General features: G+C 34.7%; 1 protein-coding gene across 4 annotated transcripts in view; it reads right to left on the bottom strand.

Moving 5' to 3' along the window:
- TOX2 (TOX high mobility group box family member 2) overlaps positions 1-20,172 on the bottom strand; it is a 264,272-nt gene that overhangs the window by 14,483 nt on the left and 229,617 nt on the right. For all 4 annotated transcript variants that reach the window (XM_058175389.1, XM_058175390.1, XM_058175388.1 and 1 more), the window contains one exon: positions 4,333-4,413. In XM_058175389.1, the coding sequence (XP_058031372.1) occupies positions 4,333-4,413 (81 nt within the window). The remainder of the gene's footprint in view (positions 1-4,332; positions 4,414-20,172) is intronic.

The raw sequence follows: 20,172 nt of genomic DNA, 5'->3' as shown, positions 1-20,172 counted from the left end.
CTTCAAGATTTTGGTAACTATCTTTAAAGCGCCCATGGCTTAGGACCCGGTACTTACGAGACCGCCTGCTGTTACCCTTTGCCTCCCACCGACCAGACGCTCTCACAGAGAGGGTCTCCTCAGGGTGCCGTCCGCCAAACAGTGTCGGCTGGCGGCCCCCAGGAGTAGGGCCTTCTCTGTGGGGGCAGTGACGCTCTGGAACGAACTTCCCCCTGGCCTGCGTCAAGTGCCTGATCTTCGGACCTTCCGTCATGAGCTCAAAACATATTTATTTATTAAAGCGGGACTGGCATAATTAGTGTTGGATTTTAATTGGGTATTCTTAATATTCTTAAATTTTTAAATCTAAATTTTAATAATCAGCCTTTAAAATTTGCTCTTTTTAAATGTTGTTTTAAATTGTATATATTTTGTTTTTATTCTGGCTGTACACCGCCCTGAGTCCTTCGGGAGAAGGGCGGTATAAAAATTTAATAAAATAAAATAAAATAAATAAATAAATCTTGTCCTTTAATGTGCAACTGAATCACAGTGTTCTTGATTGGGACTTCACATTTTTCTCACAGTTATAAATGGTGTACAATTAAGTAAAAAGTCTACAGTTTTCGATGGTTATATTAGATGAAGAATATATGGCAGCAAAAAGTGCAACAAACTTATTGCATTTCCCAGCACTATGGTAAATCAATTATACAAAACATTTTGCTCATTAATACTATAAGTAGTACCAGCAACACAGTTGGAGTTAAGCTTAATTAACATAAAATCCTTCAGGGTCTACAGCTTAAGCACACAATATGCTTTGTACCCAGAATTAGTTAAAGGATAACATATGACTTTTTTCAAATACATGAAGAGCTACTGCTAATCAAAGTAGCCAAATTTGGTCCAAATAGAAGGCAGTTTATTATGTCATTATTTCATTTAGCTTCACCTTTTACTTATTCAATGTTTAAACCAGAGGAGGGCAGACTTTTGAGGTCCCTGAGCCCAAACTGGAATTTTGACAGCATGCTGAAAATGCTTTCACAAAATGCCTACCACAATGGGACACAATTGTGTAGGGTTTTTTTAAAAAACAATAATAAGGAAATAATTTTCTGTTTTGTTCTTTGGGCATTCCACCTTGCAATCTAACTTTTATAACTTTGGGGATTTCTTGGTAATTTCCCATCTAAGGACTAACCAAAAGGCAACATGGTGGTCTAATCCCACTGTCTCTACAGTTATAGTTTTTGCCAGTTTTTGCCAGTATTTCTGTTTATTTTCTGTCTAATGGGCAAATTCCCAGGGAAAACAATTGGGCTACAGCTCTAATCACACTTATTTTCTAAGAACATCTATGCAACCTATATGACAATCTCAGAAGTTATTGGAAATAAGTTGATCTTGAAGCTAACACTTTGATTTGCAATCAGCTTTCCATTTATTTATTTTAAAATAATTTTTTAAAAGTTAAGTGAGATGAGATTTGCAGCTGCCCATAAGCACCATGTTGCTAATCTCTGTTCTTATCCATTAGGATCCTTTTTTATTCTCATAGTTTTGACAAAATTGCACATCCTATCTGCTATGCCACCTGCTTCCATTTTGTGGATTGCTTCAAATGCAGACAATTTCTAACAGAATTTCATTTATTTGCCTCTCTAAGGCAATAGATACATTTTAAGGTATTTGCTTGCAAAGATAAATGGGTTTTTCTCTCCAAAACCTTTCATCCCAGCTATATTTAAATATGAAAGTCAGTTTTTTTTAAAAAAGAAAGAATACCACAAGTTATCATTACTGCTTTGCTAAATGCTGTAAGATAGTGTGCCAATGAATTAGATGCAGCATGAATGGAATACCAATATCAGAATATTCAACTGTAAACTCATTCAATGCAGTTTTGAATTTTTTGACACACTCAACCCAGTGACAGGGACTCAGATTATTTCCTTTTTGACCTTTTTGCCTCAGCTCTTAACCTTCAAGCATGGCTCAGTTAACTCCAGGCAAAGTTCCTTAGTGCTCATTGCACAGCGTGAAGTGTATGATTACTTGATTTTAATTATACTAAAATTAAAATGATGTAGGGGTTTAAAAAGTAAATTTATTTTCTTATAATATTAACATTAATGGCCACTGCATGGTGGATTTATGTAAAGAGACTCTGTAATATAATCAGAGAGAGAGGGAGGGAGAGAGAAAGAGAGAACACTGTGTCTACAACACAAAGAACATGTCCCATCTTCTCCCACCACTGTACTTTTTTTTTCCAGGGTCACTCCCCCCAACCGCAGTCCATAGCCTGCTTATTGACATCACATATATGCCAATAGCAAATGAGGAAGCAAACAAGTGTATCATTACAGAAAAATGCCAAGGGACTCTCTGTGAACTGATAGGTCAAGATGATCAGTAAATCAAGATTCTGTTCTTTGATCCTCACTGTTAGATATTTCTGCCTCCCCCCTTTTAATATTGTTTCATTATATTGAAATAATGTTGAAATCAAAGCAAACAAACATTTAAAGTACACTAATTAAGAAGAAAAGGCCAATGCTAGCTATAATATATACTATAATTCCCTTACACATAACAGCTGTTGATCAAAGGTGGCAATTCCAAACTCACTCAAAAATGTCTATGAATTAGCAAAACGGATAGGCTTTAAAATATTATTACAGTCCAATATATCCTTTATTTTATTAAATATTCCATATCTTCCTTGCTTCCAAAGCCACTTAATTTTTATTTGTTTTATTGATCAAATTTAGAGATTCATCAAATTTTATTCATCAAAGTTACTGTACCACCTGAGGTTTATATTCTCACTGTCTACAATGCATCTCTGTAATATCATCCAATAATAGCTGCCATATGTTCTCCTCATATGTCTATGTTACTCCTTCAGCATAGACATGCTGCCATTATTATGTGTAGGAAAAACAATTGCAACTACATTCCCTTTGCTCATAATTGATTTTCAGGTGGTCAATGGATCATACTGTATGTGTATGTGCATGTATGCATGTGTGTATGTATGTATGCATGTATTCTTTTCCATCACTAGATGGTGTCCATTTTTATGTATACATTTTATATTCTACATCAATTAAATTTCAATTCTATAGCCATTAAAATTCCAAACAATTCTTCTCTGGTTGATCATATATTAAAAACTACAGCTTTGTTTTATTGTTGTCCCCTTTTATCATTGGAGAGCAAAATTTTCTTCAAATATAAAAAAAAAGAAAGAAAAAAGAAAGAATGTGAATATGACTAGTAAAGATAATTCCATCTAATGCAGGCGTCTCCACTTGTCTGGATACAGATTTAAATTCTCATCACCACACCCATTGTTGGTTGAGGAAGATAATAGTCTGATGTTGCAATTCAATACAACTGAATTGCCATGTCAGATCCTGCCTAATTAATCTTATTGGAATCTTATTAAATGAAATGGATTTGAATCACTTCCTACATCACATTTTGGATACTTAACAGGCCTGCATTTATTTATTTATGACTGGTTGCACCATCCTGTGGTCAAATGTGATCAATTTAGGAAAAAGGATTTGCTTAACAACCTTATGGTTCACTTAATGCCCAAATGATTTGCTTAACAATTTCAAAAAGATATGACGGAAATTCTGAGGTTAACTGTAGTTGTTAATAAACACTGGTAATAAATTGATCCTGTGTAATGCTAGGACATATATCAATCTTCATTAAAACCTTTGTCTCTTTGTCTGAAAAAAAGTTTCTGACTTGCTAATGAACCATGACTCACTATTCTAATCTTTGCTGATCTCAATCCCTGAATAGACGGGACAAATATCTGCCTATTGATTCGTCTGAGAGCACTATATGACCCTGGACAAGAATGACTTTGCTAAAGCTTCTGGACCAGGGTATAGACTGAGACAGGTTGAGTTATTAGAAATTATATTTTAAGGAGTTTAGAATACCTGCAAAAAACTTTCAAATGTTCCTTAATTATATAGAGAAATAAGTATTTAGGCATATTTCTAAATCAAAATACTGGATTTAGTTGTAACATAGAGTGAGCTCATAACCTTGTCTCCAAAGAAGGCAAGGGAACCCCAGAACATTCAATGTTATTTTCTTAAAACCAAGAAAACTAGAATCTTTACTATGTATCCTTGAGGCATGCTGGAGTATTTTACTTAGTTCATACAGAATGTAGCTAACACTTAAATTCATTTTGATGGCATGGTTATAGTGTGTTTCTTACAAACTTGCTCTTCCCCAGAGATGTCCCTGAGTTGCAACTAATTTATCATTGCTACAACCATCGAAATTCATATATGAAGCATAGTCTGTTACCTTGGAAACCAAGCTGGCCCGGTAGGCTGCCAAAGCTTTGAGATATTCCTTCTTTGCTGCTTCAGTTTTCCTTTTATATGCCTGAAAAGCCCAAGAAGAAAATATTAATTAAACAAGAGAAACAGGATGATACTGCTCTGATTGTTCAGTTGTTTATGTCTTGCATATTGCCCAAGGGATCTGTGCTAGGTTTATTATAAATCCAATCTCTGTATATAGGTAATATGAAAGTGAATTTTATATGCTTTTTTCAAAAACAGAAATTCAGACTGAAATCAAAACTACCAGAAAACAAATAGAGATTAAAAATTATAGCTGGGCTTATCATGGAAGCTTCCTATTACTTGCACAAGTTAAAATGCTATTTTAGAATTGGCATGGAGACATCAAATTTAGAGAGAGTGTTCTACAAACAAACTAATTATTAATTACTTTTTGACTGATTGGTTATCAGTAAAGGCAAGAGCTAGTCTGATGTACTGGTTAAGGCATCAGGCTAGAAACCAGGAAACAGTGAGTTCTAGTTCTGCCTCAGGCAAAAAGCCAGCTGGGTGACTTTGGGCAGTTGGGCCAATCACTTTCTCTCAGTCCTAGGAAGGAGGCAATGCAAACCAATTCTGAAAAACCTTGCCAAGAAAATTGCAGGGCAATCCAGGCCATCTCTGCAAATTGGATATTATTGAATAGAAAGGAAAAAAATAGAGTAATGATAATGTAACAGGATTTTATGGATTTCTTGCAGAATGATATAAAGTATTTGTTGATACATTTTATCCAAACTCTATCGATTTTATCCAATTATATTTTTTTAAACTGGACTCTTATCCTTTTCATTTAATGAATGAAATATGACACATATGTCATGTTATATCTGGTAAAGATCATACAGTAGGTGCTAACATCCTATTTAACTGATTAAAGTCTTAACTGATATTTTACCCAACAGACATCAGCAAGTGATTGCTTCAACTGTCAAGAATAATCAAACTTGACATAGATCAGATAATATTTGGCTGTTAATGTTAATGTTATTGATTTGAGTAAAGATGGAAAAGACAAAGCCACAATCCTATTACTTGCAGACAAAGCTTCCAATGAAATCTATAGATAGTATATTATCATAGCTAAATTACCTTAGCAATGGATTTCCCATAGGATTTATAAAATGGGTCCAGTTTTTGTACGGAGCTTTAAGTCTAAATCAATGGCTGCCTTAATCTAGTTTTTCACTCTACTGAAATACCAGATAAGGATATCCATTTTGATTTTTGATATTGTTTAGAGCAGTTTGCTTGTTCTACTAGACAAGTTCATAATATGAGGTGGGATTCTTTTTATATAATTCATTAGCATATAAATTGATATTATATGCTAGAGATATTTTATTCTTTGTTTCTGATCATACTTTGATTCTGGCTCTGAAGCACTTGATTAATAAATTGAGGCAAATTAAGAGATGCTATGTTATGTGATTGCTAAGAAGGTGTTGATATCAACAGGTAATTATCATTTTTGTATGTTTATTGATATTATTAACTTTAAGGTATTTATATTCCATGTGACATTTCTCAAATAATTATATTAAATATAAATAAGATATTCAACAAATATGTGGATTAGATAAGCATTCTCAAATGAATTTAATTCCCAGGATACTTGATATTGTACTTAGATTATCCATGTACCTATTATAGCAAATTGATTTTACGACAGGTTGCAATATTTTTAGTATCCATATTCTTTTGAACTACATAATCATTACATCAAATTGATGTGTAGAGAACGGAAATGGATTTTCCACATTCTTACCACTTCCAAGTCCTTCAACTTGGAAAGATAAATTCATGGCCCCAACTAAGTGGACTGAAGACCTGATATTGTGATTTAGGAATAAGTTGCTTGCAGGAGTGGATTGCATATTAGTGAAAATTACATATTTTGTTGATTCAGTTGGATCTTCAAACGTTTGGAAACAACTGGTGTCATTAAAAAACTAGAATATTTAGAATATTTATATAAAAAATTATGAACTGGCAGACAGAATTGGTGGTTGGAAATGAAAAATATGGGCTTGTCAACATTAGGAGGGACATCTTCCAGAGCAACTCATTATCAATTTTATTATTGTCATTGCTACATCACTTTCATTGATTTTGAAGAAAACAAACATTGGCTATCAAAAGGCTAACAAACTTGGACATTTGCTTTTTAAGGATGACCTGAAGCTTTATGGAAAACCAGAAGTCAAAACCCAGTCACTGACAAATACTATAAGAAGTTTTAGCACAAATGTGGCAATGGAATGTGGCCTAGAGAAATATGCTATAGTAGCAATAATTTGGTCACAAACAATGATAGAATGGGAATGCTGAATGACCAAACCAGAGAAGCCATCAAGATGAAGCCTATAAGCATTTGGACATTTTACAATTGGGTAAAATCAAGCTTAAACAAATGTGATTAGTAAATAATACTTCCAATCAGGGAGAAAATTCCTAGATAAAATTGAACTGTGGAAACACCATTAAAGCCTGGGTCATATTTGTGAAAGGATACAATATTTGAATTATTACAAGCTGAACTGGACATTTTAGACCAGAAAACGAAAAAAACAAAACAAATACAATTCACTTTGTACAACATTCCCCTAGTGATATTATACTTGCCCATAGAAATAGAAACAGGTTTATTTTCAGTCAAACTATTTGAAGAAGAAAAGCATGGATTAGCTGATTATGTAAGACAGTCAAAAACAAGCACTACTGCAAGTTAACAATAGGAATTTCCTGAATATATAGGAAACAGTGCTGGCAAGGAAACCCAATATATGACCAATTTCTACCAAAAATTAAGGGAAAGTGGATAAAAATAAAACATGGCAATGGCTTATAACTGTAACATTAAAAAAAGAAACTGAAAGCTTGATTTAGCTGCTCAAAAGCAAGCTATTCAAACTAATGCAGTCAAGGCCAGAATTAAAAATTGATCAAATGATTCCAAATCCAGATTGTACAAAAAACAGAAGAAACAGTAAATGATATATTCATTTCATGCAAGAAGATTGTACAGAGAGATTATAAACCAAAATGTTGCCAAATGATTCATTGGAAAATCAGATGAAAAAGTCATTAAAAAGGGGCATATTAAAATACAAACTGAATAGTCTTGGTGCATCATATACCAGGATTTAACTGTGGCTGAAAAGAAAAAAAATGTGGATAATTGATGTGGCAATACCCGAAGAAAAAGAACTGGAGAGATCACAAAGTATCAAGATCTGAAAATTGAAGTTGAAAGATTATGGCATAAAGCAGCAATTATGGTCCCAGTAGTGATTGGCACACTAGGTGGCATATGAAAAAGCCTTGGATGATACTTAGAAAACCTGCACATTGACAAAATTTCTATCTGTTGGATTCACACATATCCTACACTGATAAATTATCATATCCCAAGTTCTTTTGAAGAAACTCAGTACAAATGAAGACCAACAGCAGCTAAGGAACTGACAGCTTTGATTTCTCACTGTATATGTAATTATGATAATGTGAGCTTAAGGAATCCATATACTTACAAAACCAACTATGCTAGTTTCAAAGATGCACATGGTTGGCCAAATTGGGCTAGCCAGAAAGACAGGAACAATGGTGGATCGAATGGAAGGAAAGTTATCTTTGCCACAATCCTGCCTCTGAAAACCACATTTTGGACCAACTCACTACAACAGGAAAAACATCTTTGATAAATATCAATACAGATGCAATAGTATACTTTATCAGAAGGCATACTCTCTCCATTGAAGCAGTTGAAGATGCTTTGTCCCAAACACTTCCATTGAAATACATTAAGAGTATTATATCCTTATTGTTATGAATGTGTTAATCTGCAATCTTGTTCTTGTGCACTACAAAATATTACTGAAATAGAGCATGGTTGCATTCAGCATTTATTTAGCCTGCATATGCATAAATATCATAATGGTATTTACTTGCTTATGAAATAAATAAAAATTCATTTAAGTGTATAGAGTTGAGCAGGTTGTTCTTTTTTTAAAGGAGGTGATCAATATACAGTAAAAAAACAAAAACAAACCCTATATAGTGTTATTCATCCCAGCCTCTACCTCAGGACAGTTAAAGATTAGAATATTATTTTTTATTTCCACAAGTTGTTCATTAGTCTAAAAACATAAAGGGGAAGTAAAAAAAGATGTTTAATTCCAGCATATCCAAACAAAAAGATTCCAAAGTAGCAGAAGTTAGCTTTCATTCACCCAGGAAGCTCTTCTAATGATAGCTTTCATTTCTCAAGTCAAATTCTGAGGGCACTTATGAGATGGTTTTTGAGGGGCTGCATGCAGATGCTCTATATGTATGTGGGCAGAAAGTACTATAGTATTAAATCAATAGCACATTTTATACTCACAATACATGCAAGTCTTTTCAATAATTTTGAGAATTCTATTTTGGAAAATGGAAAGAACAATGTGCCAAGGCTTTGTGTCTTCAGATCAGATCCAAAACTGCTACTTTGCAATTTCACTTATATCTATTTGTAGAGACATTACAATTCCATGGGGAAAAGTACTAAAAAAGGCCAAAGACAACAACTACTATAAAGCTTGCTATTTTGAGTTGGGGAAAGAGAAGGCACTGTTCTCCATGGAAAACACAGTTGTTATTTCTGAACTTCACAAGTGGCAGATGCCTAAGCCAAAGGTAGAAACACATAAAATCAAGCTCTTCATTACATAACTAACAAGAAGACTACAAATAAAACTGAATATTATCACTTGGTGGCTAACCAAAGTAATTGAATTCAAGAAAACAGACTTTAAAAAATTAAGAAAACCGTCTCTAGTTGCTCTGATTTTATTAGACATCCCAGCAATTGAGGATACTTTGATTTGCCTAAAATTACATGAGATAAAAAAAAAATAGATCAGGACTGCTTATATGTGGTTGAAATTGAAGTTTCCAAGCTTAACAGGAAAAACTGCCTTGTGGTTAATAAGTGAGACCAATATGAGATTCAAAAAACTCATCTCAATTTTGAAGAAGTCTCCCAAGAGATTAAGTTTCTCAGTGAATACATTTCTACTTCTGTTTCTTTCTTAAAAGTTTAGTTACACTCAGAAGAATTAGCTTTGAAAAACTAAATTTTGTAGACATTTTATGCCTTCAAGGTAAGAAATTGGAAAAAACCTTTTCAACAATAGCTGACGGTTTTAAATTCAGAATGAATTTACAAATCTATAGCAAAACATTGAGGAAACCAACAAGAGCCATGCAATCTCACTGTTAATGTTTTCCCCTTCCCTTACACCTTGCCTACACTTCCTTTTACAACACAGCCTTCCTCAGTCTTTACTCTCCAGATGTGTTAAAAGTCTAGAATTCCCAGTAGTGCTGAGAATTATGGAAATTGAAACCACATGCCCATACCCCAAAGATGAAAAAAAGTGTGAATATGATTTCAGTTAAAATTTCTTGTTAGCTGACTTCACATTAGGAGACATCTTTACTACATGAGTGCTGAAGTTAATATGAACCCCTCGTCTCCCCCCCTTCTGAAACATTCTTTTTCATAGCTTTTTTTAAAAAAACTTTCTGAGTGAGAATGAAAAAAGAAATTATTCATCATGGCCTCTCCAAATGTCCCTGGCATTCATATCAAATGTACAAATATCTAGAGCACTCTTGGAAGATGAGCTTATCTCCAAATACCAATAGTTGGCTGAGATCCTTGACATTCTTCTATGGGAAGCTATAGTGTAATGCAACAGCATAAAGTCAGTGACATTGGAATCTGTAATATTGTCAAAAACCTAAAGCGACATATGGAGTTATTTCTGAGTATCTGCATACATATGCCTTGGGAACGGCTAGGAAAAGCTATTTTAATCTTTTCCTGTTGATCAAACTTTCCAAGTTCTGCTGCTTGCTTGTCCTCTGTGCTGCAGTGTATTGGCTTCACAAGGAATACGTGCAATTGATTTACTGATCATTGTAATTAGGTGTCCAATATTAAAGAGCTGTAGTGACACAGTGGTTAGAATGCAGTACTGCAGGCTACTTCTGCTGACTGCCGGCTACCAGCAGTTTGGCAGTTCGATTCTCACTGGTTCAAGGTTGACTCAGCTTTCCATCCTTCCGAAGTTGATAAAATGAGGACCCAGATTGTTGGGGGCAATATGCTGACTCTGTAAACCACTTAGAGAGAGGGCTGTAAAGCACTGTGAAGTGGTAAATAACTCTAAGTGCTGTTGCTATTAACTGCTAGGGACAATTAAAAATGGTGTTTGAGCTGAGTGCTACCAAAATACCATTCACACAGCCCTACTTTTCCTTAACATTATATAACTATAACCAAATTCTTAAGCCTGGATCAGTAGTTAATTGGTAGCTTGTGCAGTTGATATACTATCAGGCACATCTAATTTTGGCTGCCATATAAAATATATTAGGAGAAACTGGTAACCTCATGCACTCTGTGGTAATGGTAATACTCTCTGGTAATATTTACACCAGTGTGGGGTTATCCTTATGCTTGATCTCCAGTACTGGTAGGTCATGAGAATCAGCATGATGGATCCTACTCCTAAGGCTACTAAATACCTTTCATCCACCGGTTGCAAACAGGCTTTGCACCTGTTTTTGTGCCTAGTTGTGTAAAAATACCATTGCAAGTCAAATACACTGCTATGTAAGGTAAAATAGATTTTATCTACTGCTCAGCATATTAAATAGCATTTGAATTGGTTTTTAGGTTTGAATTGCAATATGACCTATAAACTATATATGGAAAGTGTATATGGATTTATTTTATTTTTTATTTTATTTTTTCTGGGGGAAGGTTGTAGACAAGGAAAGGTCAGGGATTGCTGTTGTTTCCAGGGCTTTAGGAATAAAATCTTGTTTGAGGGATGATTTTTTATTTTATCTTTGCTTTAAATTCATCAGACGTTTAGTTTTAATTTGTTTCTGTCATTCTATATTGGCAGCATTTATTTTTTTTTGGATGTGGGAAGAAGATCTCCAAAGATTGAAAAAGAGTGTCCATGAAAGAAAGCTGGAGATTAAAAGGGCAGCTGCAGAGGCTGTTTTTTGAGTTGTATCCTTCTTTCTGGAGAATAAAGATGTGATGGAATGTGTCTACAAGGGAGAGGTAACATGATGGACTGAAATGAAATAGGGAGCACATTCCTGGTGGAGGGGGGCAGACAAGAGACAACATTGTCCAGAGCTGGATCAGAGACAGAGGAAGAGCATTAGAACAACCACTCCCTAGAATGTCCCAAGGTATATCCTTTATTTTAGAGTACTATAGGTTTAATCTGGCAAGATTCTGTCAATATAGTATGAGCAGATAAGGAATGAAACTTTAGTGGGTTTGTTCTATGTTGTTCTTGGGTTGGACCTGATGGAAGAAGATGGATTTCACTCTGCCCTATTTGGGGTTTAACTGTCCCCACTGTGCATCCCTAATCGAGAGTCTTATGATAAATATCCTGTTCCAGGGGTATAAGAATTAACTCTCCATACTTTCTTCTTAGTGATAGGTCACCTGAGACTGTTTACATACATTTTATTACATTCATGTAGATTACATTCAAGTTATATTTCTTGTTAAGTTCAGAGTAAGTTTCAAAGGACTGTAATAATTCTCTTATATGAATAACAAAATCAATTATTAATTCTAGCAATTACTAATATGTTATTGTTCTTTATCTGACTCTTTTCTTGATAGGATGGTTCCAAAAATACTAAATATTGTCATGAATCAGAGCTATAAATGCTAGGAAGATTTCAAGATGGGGAAAAAAATCAAGCGAAAGGCAAAGTATCAACTTCTATGTCTGTTTAATAATTGTACTAATTGACACAGAGACAAGACTTCCATTCATTGGCACATGGATTTAGTTTTCTACATGTTAATATGGTTTACCTGTGACCCTGTTTAGAAACTATTACATGCTGTAGTACCCACTTGGCCTTTTTCACTAAAAAGAGAAAATGTGTAACTAAAGCCTACTTGACACTTTGAAAATCTGAGGTGAAATGTGGACAGCAATTCCTAGCAGGGTTTCTTAAAAGCCATTTGTGTAAAAGGGGCTTTGCTGTGAGATCCATTTAAATACTGGCAGAATTGGCCCTCTTTCTTTTTCCACAGAGCATTAACTTCAGCCGTTTATCAGAGCTAAAGATTTAAAAAATATTCTACATGTTTTCCAGATAATCCACCATGCCCATGGGTTTATTTTTCTTATTCATTGGGGTGGGGGGAGGATTCATTAATCATTAAGGGACTGGGTGGGTGTTGAGAAGGAGGACAAACATGTGACTGATTATGGGGGAGGGAATTGCAGCTGATAGAAGCATAAGCCAGAGTTTCAGTCCTAATGCTTTTGTGGTTTAGCAAAGAAACTGGCAATTGTGCCATAATGAAATGCTCAGTTTTCAAAAACAATAAATAAGAGTGTTATTCCAAATCCTGCTGATGCACACAGAACCACTCTGTGTTAAGTAAATGCTACACGTTCTTTACTAGTAAATGTTAAATGTAACTAAAGAATAACAAATTTCCTAGATTTTGGATATGATAATTCACCTGCTGTATTGCTATCGTTTGAATAAAACATGACATATAATCAGCTTCCTATCTACAATATAGTGCCATAAATACTTCTACTAGCTTCCTATTAATATGCACAGCTACCTTGGTCCATTATAAAGGACCTAATCTGATACTTCTCATAAGAATTTGGGGGCAACTGCTACTTCTGCCAAATACTTACCAACTTGACTTCTCCATGGCAAAGCACCTGATGTGCCATTGGATAGAAAAGTGGTAAGAATTAAAGCAAAAAAGTCGACACAGTTCTTCTATTAACATTTTTTTTCTGTAATTGGAATGGAACTTGAATGTTCAGAGCCTTAATTTCTTTGAAGTGAAAAAGGAGGCTTGTATCTCGATCTCAAAGTTGCTATTGCCATATCTTTTTCAGGAAAAGCCTCTTCAAATAATATTTAATAAATAATTAAATGATATTGTAAATGCTTTGGTTTAAAGTATTTTGGAATCACTCTGAGTTAGTAATAATAAATCTAAAGCTTGCAAATATAAAAACAAATTAATATAAACATAATTTAAATACTGATTGCTATACTTAGAGATATGAGTACCATATATATGATTTAAAAATATAGCCTCAGAAGAAATTCAGAGTGCTGCACATTTCTATAACCTTGCAAAAATTATTCTGAAAAATGAATGGACAGATGTTGCATAGTTTGCGGAAATGTTTTTCAATCAGTACACTGATGAAAAAAACTAAGCTTCCTTGAAAACCAATACATATGCAAGTATTCCTATTGGCTACTTGTCTTCAATCATTTTTTATACCAGATACTGAAAAGGAAAATGCATGTTTCATCTTACTTACAATAGCCCTTCCCAAGCTGGTGCCCTGTGGTAACATCAGACTGTAATTGCAATAATGCCCAATAACTTCCGTTGACTATGCCAGATAAAGATGATATCTCAAACTAGCGGTTTTATTTCCACACCTAAATTCATTGAACATCAGTTAGGATTTGGAATGAGATTCCACCTGATATCCATGTGGCCTTTTGGAATTCTGGGCAGACCAGGCCTTGGGTTAGAGTGGATAGTGCCCCTGTATGTGTGTGTGTGTGTGTGTGTGTGTATGTGTGTGTGCGCGCACGTGCTGTATGGTTAGCCAGATCTGCCATCAGTTCTTGTTCATTCTTTTATAGTTATAGTATTCTATTTATTCTTTTATACGTATTATGTTATATTGTTATTCTGTTGGGGTTTTTTGTGCAGTCTAGACCAGAGGTCTTCAAACTTGGCAGCTTTATGACTTATGGACTTCAACTCCCAGATGTCTGGGAGTTGAAGAATTCTGGGAGAATTCTGAGAGTTGAAATTCACAAGTCTTAAAGCTACCAAGTTTGAAGACCTCTAGTCTAGACTCTGTGGAGGGGGATTTTTTTTTTTTTTTTTAGTGTATGGCATTTGTTAGCCAGGGATTACCGAAGTGACTGGCTGACTGTGAAAGGAAAATTTTTTGGGCGGTGTTATCTGTTTTACCCGTGGGATGCCTGACTGCTGGTGGGCAGATGGGGGAGGCTCCTTTCTTATCCCTTCCATGGTTTGTTCGCTCACAGGAATTGAACCAACAACCTTAGCAGTGCGCAAGCCCAGCGTCTTACCATGTGAGCCACCGCTCCCCCCTCCTCTGTGGAGTAAGGAGGTGTCTAAACTTAATTGTCTTGGATATTTTACTGTTCTAGCAGAGGATGATGGGAGTTATTTTATTGAGGTCCACAGTGCCACAGAAGGTATCACTGGCATTCAAATGAACACTAGTTACTCCTGTCATACCTTGCTGTGGAAGAAAGAAAACACCCAGAAGAGAAAATTAAATAGAACTTGGATAAGATCAATATGCCAGTCTGGGAAAAAGATGGACATGCAAACTAGTCTTAAGACAGTTGGACCAGTTAATTGTACATTCCAATTCTGCTTGCAGTGACTGATATTTCTCCTAGGTTTCGGACTAACGTCTCTTTTAGCAGTGCTTATACCATTTTTAATGGGAGAGGTTGAATACTGGGATCTAAAGCAAACAAATGATGTATTCATTGAAGATCTGAACTGTTGTATTAGGAGACAGTTCTTAAGTGTGGAGTTTTGAATTACATCTAAAAAGCAAACTAAATTAACAAGCTGTAACATGTGTACAACAAGAGAAATGAAGGAAATGCTTAGACTTGGTATACTACAGGCTTCATATTACATGCACACGTCATGAAGTATAGAATTTCTATGGAATGTATCATTGTAATTGTGAGTAGAACTAAGATTGTTGGTATGAGCCATGCTGGTCTAGAAAATCACCCTGTGACCCCAATTCCTCTAGATGGAGCTAACGTTAACAAAAATTAATGTTCTTGATTCTGTTTAGACACAGCATTAAAAAAATCCAACTCTCTTCCCATAGCAGGGCAGAATTTTATTTGCATTACTTCAATCTAGAGTTAAAATCTGCTATGTTGAGAATTGAGGGGCCAATCTATTTTTATGGTGGCAATGCATTTTATGAGTTTTGAAAGTTGAAAGAGATGAAGGTAGATTATTAGAGATACTTCTTTGGCTGATAACAATCATTAACATGTTATGTTTTAGTGAGATAAGAACTATCTACGCAGGAACAGCTGCTACATTTTTTGTAAGGTCAAAAGAATGTGTGTTTATATGTGTATATTACACACACATGCACACACATATTCTTTAGATTCTTCTCTAAGCCTCTTAGAAAAGCCTATGTCAGCTGCCAAAGTACAGTGGTAAAAAACGTTAAAGTCTTGAGCTTCCCTTATATGCCCACACATATAAGCATCTACACACATTTCTGCACAAGGTTGATGATTGAAGGAGTTAAGGCAAGGAAGGAAATTGTGCATATTCTGTACAGAAGCTATACTTGAAAGGGTTAAGGCAGGGAAGAAATTGTGCAACTTGCAGAACAGGTGTCCTTGATGAAAACCCAAGGACGGAGAGATTGCTAATCCTGTATTCCACAGCATGATCAAATCACCAAGCAACAGATATAAATAAAAAAGGCAGGAAATGAGAAATTTAGATATAAGTGTGTCAGCGAGAAAATGAAGATTCATTGTAAAAAGCCAGGGATGAGAAGAAGAGAATGGAACAATATGAGAGAAGCCCCAACTGACAAACAAAAATATTAGATTCTTTTGATTTTTTTTTTGCAAAAATTCAAATAAATGGCAGCAATACTAACAACTGCTTTAAACATAGCTCTGCATTATTTTTTTCCTTGCATAAGTAACATAATTCCTTCCTCTTTCTGTTTGCTTTTTAGTAAGGGAGAAATATATCAAACAATAAAACTGCAATGAAAAATATGTAATATGTAATCTTTACTTTGTTTACTTCATCAATGGAAAGAAAGTAAATTTGCTTTGTAGGAGTAGCAGCACCTGTTCCACAGCAGATAAATATCCCCAGCTTTGATACTTCAAGTGTACACAAACAGTGTCTTAACCCTCTGTGTGATAAACAAGAAGTCTGCCGGATACATGGTAGCTCATTTCAGTTAGTATCAATGCCAAGTTTAATATCCATCAAATTAATATTAATCTGTCACCCAGCTTTGAGAGCTGCCATTTTGATCTCATTGTTTGGATAGTTCTTTTACTACTGCTGCTTCAGGGAGGAAGAGATCTTCCTTGATCACCATACTGTGCTGCCTTATGTAAACAATGGTTCATTACAGGGTGAAATTGGGGAAGGTTATTTTTGTTGTGCCAAAAAAATCTATTGATGAAAACAGTAATAATTATCAGCTGATCTTATTTATACTGTCTGTTGATTTCACAAATACTGCGGCACCAAGCCCTGTGTTCCTTATTGCTTGTCCATCTCTAAATCTTTATGTGATAGTCTTTTGAATATAGAATAGAATAGAATAGAATTTTTATTGGCCAAGTGTGATTGGACACACAAGGAATTTGTCTTGGTGCATATGCTCTCAGTGTACATAAAAGAAAAGATACGTTCATCAAGGTACAACATTTACAACACAATTGATGGTCAATATATCAATATAAATCATAAGGATTATTCTCCCTGCATTCATAAGGATATGAATGCAGGGAGAACATCAAAGGAACTTAGCAGGATTCATACAAAAGCTTCCAGCCAGCAAACCAAACTACAAATGTTCCCAGTTGGCTCAAAAAACTAATCTTCAGTGTGATCATTTTAAAACATTTTTCTAAAACATTTTTCTAAAAATATAAATGTGTTTATAATTTTAAGCCAACCTCAGACATTAATACCCACCACCAATCATTTCTTAAACTGATTTTTCACTAAACCTGCTTAAAGCAAAGGGAGACTTGAAGAATAAGAAAAACCAAGTCACCAGATTCCTAGATAAAGCACTGTGTTTCCACGAAGAAAAATCTCTATTCTGACACACAGCTTTCGTTCAGCAGGAACAATATGTTCCTTTGGAAATATATACTTATCATCTTTTATTCTCATAGAAATCTAATGGTTAAACTGAAATAGTACAAGATCACACAGTATATTTTATGGCATGAATTAAGATGTGAATACAAATATCAGATTTAGATCAACTAAAACTACTAACAGTCAAAAAAAATTAGACAGGTAAAAATATATAGTGTGAAAAGTACACATTGAGACATAGAATAGGCAACTGAGAAACATATGTCTGAATGCTGATCAGACCAGAAAAGTGCTGAATAAAAGTCATGCCCTCTATCAAGGTATTTCTTCAGGATAGAATAAATAAGAGTTATCTAGAATTCCTCTGGAGTGAGATCAAAGGATCTAAGGATCAACCCTCTGGCTGTTTCACCCACCCCTATCAGTGATGTTGTGTGAAATTTGGGAACTTGTGTATGTAAAGTACGTATCTTTTGACTTAAGAAGATATATCTTACTTGCACTGAAATGGTTATTCCATATTGCAGTACAATGAACGTGATCGTTTGAATTAGGCCTAAATCAAATCAAACTCTACCAACTTATCTGGCAAGGGCTTTTATTATTTCCAGTATGATAAGGTGAAACAAAAGCTTTAGAAATTTACAATCATGAAAGAGTAATTTCAGAGGGAAAAAATCCAATAGTTTCTTGCTGTTTCAAAAATAATTGAGGTATATTCCCTAAAAACATGAAGGCTCACTTTCTGAGATTTGCTATAGGATAATAATGATGATGATAATGATGATGACAATAATTTTCTCTCTCTCTTTCAGGTTACCTATTCATTAATTCAGCAGTGATACCCAAATTGGAACTTCAGATGAATATAGAACTGAAGACTGCAAGAAATCTAGTGTAATCTTGGTTATTCTCCTTAATTTTGGGGCAGAGTGAAGGCTGATCCACCATGGATCGATTTTTTGGTTCTATGTTGCTTTGGGGAGCACTTATTATTACTTTTGCCTTTGGAAGAGTTTTTTTTTAAATTGTAAGCCACCCAGTGTCCACTCATTGGGAGTTGGACAGAATATACATTGTCTGTCAATCTATCTTTTATCATTCCTTTTCAAACTAACTCTCTGAGAAATAAATGGTCAGCACATGCTCATATAAATAAGAATTTGTTTCTCATGCTTGTCAGATTTTGGTCAGTTTGGAAGACAATAAGTATTAATTCAACTTAAGGTGCACTGACTCTAAAACTGAAGCTGGGGCAGGTTAAATAACAGAATCAATATGGATATCCTGGGAACTGTAGAAAAAAAATAAGAATTAATGGGGAAGTTATCAAAGACAAAATTAATTGCTATGTTTTCAGTGAAATTTAAATGTTATATTTTAAATTTTTATGTAAATAATATATTAATAAATCTCCCTTATTTTGATGCTACATGTGTCCCTGAGGTCTCCTACCTTACTATGAAGTGTTTTGAAAAGTACAATGGAAGCAGCTCTCTTGTATAATTTAGACTTTCCACTGATAACAGAATTGAAAATATATTTCATTTTATCTTTGCTGAATCAGGACAAATGGCAGTTTGAGCAGAAACCTCTTTCTGGCCCAAATAGAAAGTAACTCACTCAACTATATTATAGGGAAACAATTACTTAAACATTAAGGGTAAAAAAAAAACCTGGTAGCAAAGGAGCTCCTATATATCTCTTGCAATTGTAAAACTATCAAGTTTCTACTGTTAGATCAGAATGTGGGGTGAATAGGACAGGCAATAGAGACAAGTTAGCAGCAAAAAGTAATTCTATAAAAATACCTATGCATGGCCAAGAATGATAGCGAATCATCAGTACTGTTTGTCAATCAGTCACAAAAGTGAAGAACATTTGAAAATCACATTAGAATTAAAAAAAAAAGACAGAGGGAGCTCATTAAAATTGAAGATATGGTATTTGTCATTCAACACAAGGCTACATGAAATACAGAGTCATTTTAAAGCACAATTTTAATTTTAAATGCTTTCTCCACCTGCTTCTCTTTTCCCTAAATGCAGTTTCTTGGAACCCTTCCAGTGGGAGGATCTTGGCTCTCAGGAAATGTTTGTGTCTTTTTTTTTAAAAAAAATCACCAAGCAGTGCATTGCAACCCACAGAAAAGATGAGACAGCTCTTAAGGATACAGAATACTTTCCACTGATGGAGCCGCTTCTTCCAGCAGAACTCTCTCCAATCCTTTCCATAATCTTAAAAATCTTTAGAGGCTTAAAGGGATGCTTTAAAACAGATTACAAGAAGAAAGGAAAGGAACATTCTGGTGTCCTAGGTGAACATCCATATGGCTCCCACCTTGTTTACATTCTATCAAGCTTGCAAGTTATCCCAGGCCTTGGCTAGGGTGAATAGAGTCCCCTGTTGGATGGGTTTTTGCATCAAACAATCAGATCCCTATCTTGTTTTATTTTGTATAGCGTTTATATTGCATATTATATTGTGAGCTGCCCAGATTTGGTTTAAACTTGGGTTAGCATCTAAACTGAAATAAACAAAATGTGGAAACATAATTTCCACATTTATTGCCAATAAAATGCCTAGAGATGCTACTTCCTGTTTCTAGGTGAGTGAGTAATACTGGGTAATACTTTTTTTAAAAAAATGTAAGTTTTCAAGGTTTCTTAAAACCTTAATTCCACTACTAGATGGCAAAACTCTTGCAGTGAAAATTACCTCTGCAATTTAATGAAGCAATAGAAACTAAAACCAATTAGCATTTTATAGATTCTTCAAATCCCTGGAGAGGGGAAACTATTATCTATCATC

This window comes from Ahaetulla prasina, chromosome 3 (genome assembly GCF_028640845.1).
Source record: "Ahaetulla prasina isolate Xishuangbanna chromosome 3, ASM2864084v1, whole genome shotgun sequence".
Lineage (NCBI taxonomy): Eukaryota > Metazoa > Chordata > Lepidosauria > Squamata > Colubridae > Ahaetulla > Ahaetulla prasina.
Note: the sequence above shows the minus strand (reverse complement) of the source record. Positions and strands in the feature narration are given on the sequence as shown.